At 36.6% G+C, this 10,960-nt stretch overlaps 1 protein-coding gene across 1 annotated transcript; it reads right to left on the reverse strand.

Annotated features, from left to right (window-relative positions):
* Positions 1-839: 839 nt before the first annotated feature.
* Positions 840-1,712, reverse strand: LOC131604531 (uncharacterized). The gene has a single exon (XM_058876963.1). The coding sequence runs from the start codon at positions 1,710-1,712 to the stop codon at positions 840-842; it is 873 nt and encodes a 290-aa protein (XP_058732946.1).
* Positions 1,713-10,960: the final 9,248 nt, after the last annotated feature.

Here is a 10,960-nt window from a genome sequence, read left to right on the forward strand (position 1 = left end):
AAACTTCTCTATCACTTCAATTTTTGCTTGATCCACCTCAATGCCTCTTGAAGAAACCTTGTGGCCGAGAACAATTCCTTCCGTAACCATAAAGTTGCACTTGTCCCAATTTAGAACCAAATTCGATTCCACACATCGCCTTAGCACAGTATCAAGATTTTTCAAACATAGATCAAACGAAGAACTAAAAACTGAGAATTCATCCATTAAAACTTCAATGCACTTCTCAATTAAGTCCGAAAAGATCGCTTGCATACACCGTTGAAATGTTGCCGGTGCATTACATAACCCGAAAGGCATTCACCGATATGCAAAAATACCGAAGGGGCATGTAAAGCCGTCTTCTCATGATCCTCGGGATTGACTACAATTTGGTTGTATCCCGAATACCCGTCTAAGAAACAATAAAATTGTTGACCGGATAATCTCTCGAGCATTTGATCCATGAAAGGCAAAGGAAAACGATCTTTTCTCGTAGCCTGATTTAGCCTACGGTAGTCGATACACATCCTCCACCCCGTCACGGTTCTTGTTGGGATTAGCTCGTTCTTTTCATTACGAATCACCATCATTCCACCTTTCTTGGACACCACATGAACGGGGCTCACCCAAGCGCTATCCGAGATTGGATAAATCATCCCGACCTCTAACATTTTCACCACTTCCTTTCTCACCACTTCTTTCATTACCGGATTCAATCTTCTTTGTGGTTGAGTCACCGGTTTGAAATCGTCTTCCATCAAAATCTTATGCATACAAAAGGAGGGACTAATTCCTTTGAGATCGGAAAGAGTCCATCCCATTGCTTCTTGATTTTTCTATAAGACTTCAAGCAATTTTTATTCTTCACTCTTAGAAAGGGCATTGCTAATTATCACCGGCTTTTTTTCATTTTTCTCGAGGAACACATACTTCAAGTGTGAAGGAAGAATTTTCAATTCAAGCTTACTTTCCTCCTTTGTAGTTGGTATTTTCAATTCATCCACCATATCTTCCAAAAGAGAAATCTCCTCTAATGCTTCCAACTCTTTCAAACATTCCTCAATTTCTTTTTCTTCATATTCATTTAGGATTTGAAGAGCATTTGTGAGAGCTCTCTCAAGAGGAGTATACATATGATTTTGCTTCTTCACTTGCATGATAGCTTCATCGGTCGCATCCACTCGAAAATAATCACTTTTATCATTGGAATGCTTCATTGCTTCAAAGAGATTGAAACACACTTCTTCATCCAAAACTCTCACTTTCATTAGACCGTCATCGATATCGATCATCATCCGAGCGATTTTCATGAAAGGTCTTCCAAGTATTAGAGGTGTGTCATAATCTTCCTCCATATCAATCACCACAAAATCGACCGAGAAAAAGAACTTATCAACCTTAACTAACAAATATTTCGTAATCCCTATAGGATGAGTGGTGGACTTGTCGGCTAATTGTAAAGTCATCCTTGTAGGTTTCAACTCAATGTTTCTCAATCTTTTCATAAGAGATAATGGAGTCATGCTAGAACCCAAATCGATCAATCCCTTACCGACATAAACATTACCAATTGTCACCGGTAGAGTAACTTTTCTCGGATCACTTTCTTTCTTCGGTAGAGTTCTTTGAATTATAGCACTACAACAAGAATTAATGGTCACAACCTCTTGATTCTCAAATCTCCTCTTCTTTGTGATAATATCCTTGATGAATTTAGCATAAGTATGCATTTGCTCTAATGCCTCAGAAAATGGAATATTTATTTGCAATCGGCTAAAAATATCCAAGAACCTGGTATAATGCCTATCATCATTTTTCTTTGATGGAGCATGGGGATAAGATAAATTTTGCAATGGTATTGAATTCTCCTTTTTCTTTCCTTTCTCCTTTTCTCTCTTTTTCTTTTTCTCCTCTATCTCAAGATTTTCTTTCTCAGCTAATTCTTTCTCTTTCTCATTTTCAACTAATTCTCCCTCAACATTTTTTTCTACTTCAATCACTTCATCTTACTTATCATTTTCAAATACAACATATTCTTCCTCGACTACCTCTCCTACCCCCATATCAATAGTTCTACCGCTACGGGTTAGAATGGACTTACAGTGCTCTCGAGAATTTTCTTGTGTGTTGGCCGGAAAAGGACCTTTGTGTTGGTCGGCAAGTTGTTTTGATAGTTGACCAACTTGAATTTCAAGATTCTTTATGGCTGCATCCGTATTCTTTTGGCTTGCAATAGACAATTACATGAATTGGCTAAGAGTATCATCCATTGAAAGCTTTGTATTTTGAGGTTGTGATTGATTGTAGCCACCTTGATAAGGATTTTGACGATTTGAAGGCCCAACATCCGGTCTCCAACCTTGTTGATAACCTGATTACCTCTTTGTTATTAACCTTGGTTATTTTGGTAAGTTTGTTGTCTCCCACCATAGCCTTGATTAGGATTTGAAACATAATTCACTTCTTCGCCGGCGGAGGATAATAACCAGTTTGATGATCACCCTTACACAATTCATAACAACTTACTTGTTAATTTTTAGTAGGGATCTCATGCATCTCCTTGAGTTGTTGTGGAAGTTTTAGCATTTGTTGAGTAAGAAATTCTACTTGTTGTGTCAATGACTTGTTTTGAGTAAGTATTGCATCATTCGTGTTCAACTCAAGGACTCCCGGCTTTCTTTGTAATGTACTACAGTTTTTTTGCCCTTGATGATCATTCAAGGCCATTCTATCAATGATAGGAACTGCTTCTTCAGCACTCTTTGACATCAAAGACCCACCTGCGGTAGCATCTAAAAGTGTTTTCGGTTGTGGTTGAAGTCCATTTCTAAAGATATGGATTTGAGTCAATTACATCAAATCCATGTCCTTTGCATTTTCGTACCATAGATTTGAACCTTTCCCACGCTTCATTAAGAGCCTCACTTTGACCTTGGGAAAACACAGAAATGGAAGTTTTCGCTTTCATGAACCTATTATGCGGAAAGAAACGATCAAGAAATTTCTCCTCCAACTCATTCCAGTTAGTCATGACATTGTCTGGTTGATCAAGATACCATTCATTAGCTTTTCCTATCAAGGAATGAGGAAATAGTCTCTTGAACACCTGTTCTTCTTCCGCCTCCAGAGCACCAATGGTTCCGGCTATCTCATAGAACTTCGTGAGATCAGTGAAAGGATATTCGTGATCAAGTCTCATAAAAGGATTTTGATATAACAATTGAAGTAACCCTGTTTTCATCTCGGAGTTCCTTCCATTGTTTTGATCACGAGCAAATTGAGCATTCAATCGAGGGATATTAACACAAGGCCCTTGAGGTGAAACATTTGCTATTCTGTCTATGTGCAGTCCTCTAAATCTCAGGATCAAAAAGGAGTTGATCTACAGGTACACTTCCTTGGATAAACTGTTTCTGAAATGCTAACCAAGCAAATTAAACAACACAAGGAATAAGAAATTAGAAATAAGAGGTTAATAATAAGACTCAATACAAAACAAACTATTGCAATGCTTGCAATATCTAAACAACAATCCCCGACAACGGCGCCATTTTGTTGAAAGTATATTGGTGTACTTTTAGTTTATCGTTTCCACGGGGATTGGTGCGATATCACCGTCGTTCTATAGTTTATATTGTCTTCAGTTAAAGTTACTTTGGGTTTGGTTTCGATTTTGGTAATGAAACTGTTCAATCTCATACAAGAATTGATAAACGAGATTTGTGGTTTTAAAAGATGGTAAAAGAATGTCAAGATCAGGGTTTAATGATTTACTTCATATGTATTTTTTTGATAAAGCATGTGAACTCATAAATGACAAATATAATCACATATCCTCTCAATATGTTTCATGTCTAAACCGTATTGTGAGATTTGCCATTTTGATCATTAAGTGATCTCTCAACCTAACTATCAAAATGACAGCATTAAAAGCTTAATATTGGTGAATATCAACTCACAAAGCTATTTCTAAACTTTATTTGTTGATAGATGAAAAACCTAGTTCAAGACTTGAAAATTATTTCTCAATAAGAGAACAAATCACATATAAATATAAACACAAGGTTTTTCACCATATATTAATCATCACTTGTTCACATACAAAGGATCAAAAGAAATACATACTACAAGATAAATTATCTACCTCAAATCTCGACACCAAGAAGGATTTAGCCACCCATTTCCATGGTGACTTGAGTAACAAGTAAACAATAAAGCTTTATGAACATTAAATTTGAAGTCTCAAAGATTGATGGTTAAAAGCTATGATTTTGGTTAACAATGGAAGATTTAGGGTTTTTACACACAAAAGCTTGATTTCTAGGTCAAGAGAGAAAAACAAAAGATGGAATGATCATCAAAATATCTAAAAAGTACTCAAATAGCATGACCTATCTGCCCAAATTCGCCGGGCGGCTGTACAGCCCCGCCGGGCGGAACCCGCTAACTAGGTCACGTGACCTAAAACAGCGCAAAAGAGGAATCCAAAATATCTTCACTCGCCCCGCGAGCCAAATGCTCCGCCGGGCGCACCAAGGCAGAAGTGAGGCCAAAATTTCACCCCTTTCGCCTCCAGCTCGCCGGGCGGCTTTTCGCCTCCAAGCCCTGCACCGGGCGAGCTTTCACAAACATTGACACTTTCAGTGTCACCCAAAACTTCGATTCTTCGGCTTTTTTCCCGACTTTTCTGCACTTTTGCAATCACCAAAGACTGAAACACTAGAAAACACATTAAAAATACCATAGAAAAGGATTAAAAGCACTTATTTACATATTCACATTTTCCAAAATCACTTATTTACATAAGCTATTTTACTAAAAAGCATAGAAAAGGCTAAAAGTGTCACAATTCTACATGATAAACTAACTACACTTGACACTTAACAATCATCCAGTCTCATCCTGTTAATGTCTTGAGCTTCCTCGATGGCCGTCACCTTCATGTCAAATCTCTTGGGAAGAGACCTGAGCATCTTTCTCACTAGCTTTTCTTCAGGAATCTTTTCTCCTAATGCACTAGACGCATTAGCTATCTCAAGAACATTCATGTGAAAGTCATGAATACTTTCATCATCTTTCATTCTTAAGTTCTCAAATTGGATGGTTAGTGTCATACCCCAATTTTTGACCCTAAGATCATACATCATTTGCACCATTATGAAGCTTTATCTTTGATACTGTGATTATCTCTGAGGGGAATTATCGAGCATTTATAGCCTTTTTATTTGTTTATACTAACCAAAAATCAAAAATATATGTTTTGTCTCTTTTGTTTATATTTTACAGGTGAAAGATCGGGCAAAAATCAAAACAGTGCAAGAAAGGGAATTTTTGAAATTTTCAATATGGAAATCGATTTACCCCTGTGGGAAATCGATTTCCTGTGCGCAAAATTCAAAAAAATATAAGGAGGGAAGCTTGACATCATTTTGGCACTTTTTTTTTATTTGATCATTTATCAATTTTCCACCTCATCAAAATTAACTCATTCATTAAACCCTCTTTAACCCCATTTTACCACTTTTTACCATTTAATTGCCACTTTAATCACCAATTAAACACAAGCTAATTACCAAACACAAAAAGACCAATTTGCCACTACTCTTGCTCCAATTCTATAAATAGAGCCTTCTACTCTCTCATTTCTCAAGCTTTTGATAGCCAAAAAAGTTCTTGCAAATTCATTTCTCAAGCTTGGAGAGCCAAAAAATTGCTTGCAAATTCATTTCTCACCCTTTCCAAAACCCTCACCCAAAGTTCATTTTCATAAGATTAGTGAGATTCACCTTGAATCTTGCTAATTTTGAACTAAGCCTCCTACATTTCACTCTTTTCTTTGATTGTTCATCTCCATACTTGAAGGATCTACACTTTGTGCTTGTTCTTGAAGCTACTTCAACACTTTAATTCAAGAATTGGTAAATTTCTCAATTCTAAGATGTAGATCTTTGTTGTTTGTGTTCAATGCATCTTTGATGCTATATTGGTGCTATTTGATGGTGATTTGATGGAAAATTCGTGCTCCAATGGATATGTGATCATAAGGTGTTTGTATGTTTGCTTAAGTCAAGTTTTATGCCTCCTAATGCTGATTTTTTGAATGCTGCGTGCAGGAAATCGATTTCCCTCTGTAGGAAATCGATTTCCACCTTATTTTTTTTCAAAATTTGAACTCTGCACTCAGGAAATCGATTTCCTACAGAGGTAAATCGATTTCCTGCTGGCAGAATGTGTTTTTTTGCCTTTTTTATGCTTGTTTTGGCTTCCTACTTCCTCCACTTCATTAATATCATTGGATCTAGGATGTTGATAGGTTTGAAATGACCTAATCCATAATATTAGATGAATGATATTAATGATAGTGTGAGTTGATTATCTTTTGTGAATTTTATTCTTCTTCCTCCATTTCATTAATATCATTGGATCTAGGTTGTTGATAGGTTTGAAATGACATAATCCATAATATTAGATGAATGATATTAATGATAGTGTGAGTTGATTATCTTTTGTGAATTTTATTATTCTTCCTCCATTTCATTAATATCATTGGATCTAGGATGTTGATAGGTTTGAAAGAACCAAATCCATAATATTAGATGAATGATATTAATGATAGTGTGAGTTGATTATCTTTATGCATTTTATCTTCTCCTTCTCCTTTTTTTCTTTTGATCGATGAAAGTCTTAATACTTTGAGAATTCTTATGGATTCTTAGTAAAGACTAGATCGTTACCTATTTTCTTTTCGTGCGGTATTGCTTTCGGAAGGCGATCTACATATCGTTCTTCTCGCATGCATTAGCACATAAAGTTTTGACCGGCCTCGTTGTAGGGTGATTTCTACATAAATCACTTGGCGATCTGCTTAACATAGCGCAATATTTCGTGTCCCAAATAAAAAAAGATCAAATATGGAAGAGAATTGTATGCGGTTGATTTAAGACTTGTGGAGGTTTTTATCGTGTAGTCGCTATGATTCTATCAAGCTTCTGATAAACCCCATTGAATTTAAATCCGAGTACATCATTCACTCACCATAGATCTTCTTACTAACTTTGATAACATACTTGACAAGTTTCAAGATGGTTATCTTTAACACTTAACAACTAACTTTAATTTCCGCACCTTTACTATACCGCTCTTTATATTACCGCTCTTTATATTTCTTGCTTTATCGCTTTACTTTATCATTTCATCATAATTACCTTCCGTCATTTTCTCTTTGTCCACTTGGACATATGTTTATGCTTCCGTATTTTTTTCTTTTGTCCACTTGGACCATACTTTACTTTTTTTTCGCTAAAACACTAATAAATAACCAAAATCTAAAAAACACATAAGACTCTCTTTGGACTATCGGTTACTATCCCTAGCACTTTGGAGATTCGGACTTATGGACCTAGTACCTCTGGACTCATTCTATTACTATCCTGTGATTGTTCTGTCTGTCTGGCATTGTTCTGTTGTATGTTTATGTGTGCAGGTATTTCCTTGAAAGCCCTTGATGGTTAATTCCAAGGCATTGATATAAGGATTTTACCCGAAAACAGCCGTTACTCTGCCCAATTTTCGTCAGAATTTTAATGTGCTTAATGCAAAGTGGTGCTAAGACAATAAGTTCATCTGGATCCCCAAGTGTTAATGTGTTGGTATTGATAAATCCAAAGGATGGGAAAACTACCTTGGCTCTTAATGTCAAGTGTTGGCTTCTTATTTGGTTAGACCGTTTCTTTCCTTAGCTTTTATTTTATGCACTAGGTTAGCCTCTTCATCTCCTCCCATTCTTAAATTTTCAAAATCTTCTCCCTTTTTCCAAAATATTCTTATGTTTGCAATCTTTTCAAAACCTTTTTCCTAAAAATATCTTTCGCCCTTAGTGGCTTTTCTTCAAAAGTTTAGACACCGTTAATTGTCGAAACGAGTGGTTATACCCCACGATTTTGAAATTGATTGATAATAACGAGATCTTTTCCGCGTGAGAGAGCTAGTGGCATACTCGTTGATTTTATCCGAGTTGGAGCCCTTCTTTCATTTGCGATGCAAAGAACTTGTTTGTTCTCATGCTCAAGATCAATGGCTGAGTATTTCTCTCTAACGACAACAAAGTGTTTATTCGTTTTAAAACGTTTTTCCCAAAAGCGGAACTACATTAGCTCTGACTTCTCCATTGCACCGAGGAGGTATGTAGGCCCAAGGCTTAACGTCTTGCCGAGCTTATTTTAAAAATAAAACAAACTCTTTTTAGCACACACACACACAGATTTTCAAAAAGGTTCCTGTGGAGTACCACGGATATGAGGGGTGCTTAAAACCTTCCCCTCATATAATCAACACCCGTACCTGAGATCTCTTTCTTGTTTTTTTTTTTAAAACAAAACTTTGGTTTTTTCGTTCTTTTCCCTTTTCCTTTGAAAAAATAAAGCGCGGTGGCGATTTCAAAACGGAATATTGATTCGAGTCAATCCCATGGCTTCGATGTCAGATTTTCCCCGCTACAGAAAAATGGCGACTTCACTGGGGATCCAGTTTAAAGTGTGTTAAGCCTATTTTTTGTTTATCTGTGTGTTTTTTATCTGTATATATTATTGTGTGCTTTGTATGTTTATTTTCTATTTTTTCTTTTTGGTGCTCGATGGTTCCTCTGTGATGAGATAAAGTTCTAACCCGAACTTTGGTGAGTAACTTGAGATAGGAGGTGGTAAGACCAATAGTCGCATGTCAGGAGCAATCCTTAACATGAGCGTCATATGGTGGAACCCCAATCAGTGGAGGCCTCATGGAAGGTAGTAGAGGTTGTTACGAACCATCGTGATAACGCTATTACTTTCAATAGTGAGTGTTCGTAGAAGCTGAATGGCCTAGAACCTTTTTAACCAATCTAAGCCTTTTTAGGATGTAGTGCAGAAACAAGATCAAGTACCAATTTGAGCTTGTTGTCATGCGATACTACGCTCAGACGAGGTCTTTTTAGGTATATTATTGGCGCCCATGAGCAATTGTGCGTGCCGGTAGTATCTGATAGAAGATTGAAAACTCTGGGAACCTTTGTAGAACCCGTTCGGCAGGTACAAAATGCCTAGTACATACCTTTATGGGTGGTTCTTAACCTTGACTCCATGCTCGTGACGTCGAACCTTTGAACCCTGTTTGTGTGACCATGTGTGATCTTGATTGTGATTGATGCATAAACCATGCATCCATGCATTCATTTGATTTCCAAGGAACTCATAGGTCTTTCTTTGTAAACATCATAAGTTTCATCAAACTCAATGGATCTTGGGTGTCGATAGGGTGAAAACTCTAATCCACCAAAATGGATGATTGATCTTGATGATAACTTGATCAAAGTTTTGATCCAATATAGAATCTACCTCCTTCATGTTTTGATGTTTACAAAGTAATAACTTGAATTCCTTGAAAATCAAATAAATAAAAAAACAAAAAACAGCAATCGCATCATTTGCATACATACATCCAGGTTGTCCAGAAAACTTATCCTTGTCTATCTCCATCTTCAGAGTTGTCTGTCTACTGTCAAGCTGATTCCTCGACACATTGAACTAGAAGCATGTATATGAAAAGTATGGAAGAACTTCAACAAGACCAAGAGTTTCTAAGAGCAGAGGTCAGCCAGTTGAAAATTCAGATGAATAAAATTATGGAAATCCTGCAAGTCTTGTTGAAGAAAGAATGCAATTTTCCTCCGATTGTTACAAAGAAAGTGGGTACTCCTTTAGCCTTTTCCGTTACTACTCCAACTCAAGGGCAACCATCTGTTGTGTCATGTAATTCATATTTTGAAGTAGAGAAGGAAACGCCTGTTTTCTTTCCTCGATCAGTGCTTCGTAGGACTCTACATCAACATTCATTGTCCTTTCCATCAAGGTGCAGCAAGCCATGATTTAGAAAGATGTTTCCCTCTAAAGGAAAGGGTTCAAGAGTTGGTGAGATCAAAGATGCTCTCTTTCAAGGATATGGGTCCTAATGTTGTCACTAATCCTTTGCCAGATCAAAGTGGCTGAAGACAAGTCAAAGCCCAATTTTCCTAAAGCCAAGTGTTTCAGACAAGATAGCTCATCTTTGTTGCTGATTAGTCACTAGGCCTTGATTCTGTGCTGTTTGTATTTCCTTTATTGTGTTGTTTACTTTTAGACTTTGTTTGTTTCTGAATGGTGATTTTAATGAAATGAGCATTGCATATTTTGAATTCATTTTCATCTACACTGTTTATGTTCATGCTTTCTTTTACAAAACTTTTTCTTCCATTCTCTTTCTCTATCAAATTTGTGTTTTATGCAAAGATTGGAGGGAGGATGATGACAACGAAATACCTAAGTTGTTGAACTGTATGCTTTCAAATAAAACTCTGCTGATGATGTACAGGCATTGTTTCAATTCCCAAACACTGGAGAAATAAGGAAGTTAATCCCTTGTCAACCCCTCTGAGCCTTCGAAGTTGGTGTTTCTTTCTGTATGAAAAAACCCGCATTTTTAACCTGGGGCAGGGTAGTTCTCAGTTAATTTGGCTGTGCATTCTATTTTAAGAGAATCATTCAGTACACCTTTCAACAAGTGCTTCAATCGCAAGCTTTCCTCCGCATACATCAAAGAAATGTTGGAGATGTCAATTAAAAGCCAATGATGGTTCATCTTAAACATTAAGCAAGGCAGTCACTATCTTTCAAAAAAAAAATGTATCAAAAAATGTATACAAAGAAAAGCCTGCTAAGTCAAAACCAAAAATGATGACTTAGGCAAAAATAAAGGCATCCCGCTGACTGCAAGTACAAAAATAAACAGTTCAGGCAAAAGTTAGGGATATATAAAAAGAAAAGATGAAAAAAAAGAGAAGTCAATAATTCCTGAACAACACAATGTTGTGACTACCAAAAGGAAGAAGTGACTGCCATCTCAAAATTTCTCTTTGCTTGTGAACTATCATCATTATCAAAGGTAAAATTCCAGAAGTCTCTTGGAA

Source organism: Vicia villosa, linkage group LG5, assembly GCF_029867415.1.
Source record: "Vicia villosa cultivar HV-30 ecotype Madison, WI linkage group LG5, Vvil1.0, whole genome shotgun sequence".
NCBI classification, from domain to species: Eukaryota; Viridiplantae; Streptophyta; class Magnoliopsida; order Fabales; family Fabaceae; genus Vicia; species Vicia villosa.

Bases quoted from the DNA above. Each gene is read 5' to 3' on its own strand.
- LOC131604531 (XM_058876963.1), bottom strand. From the start codon at position 1,712: ATGCATACTTATGCTAAATTCATCAAGGATATTATCACAAAGAAGAGG.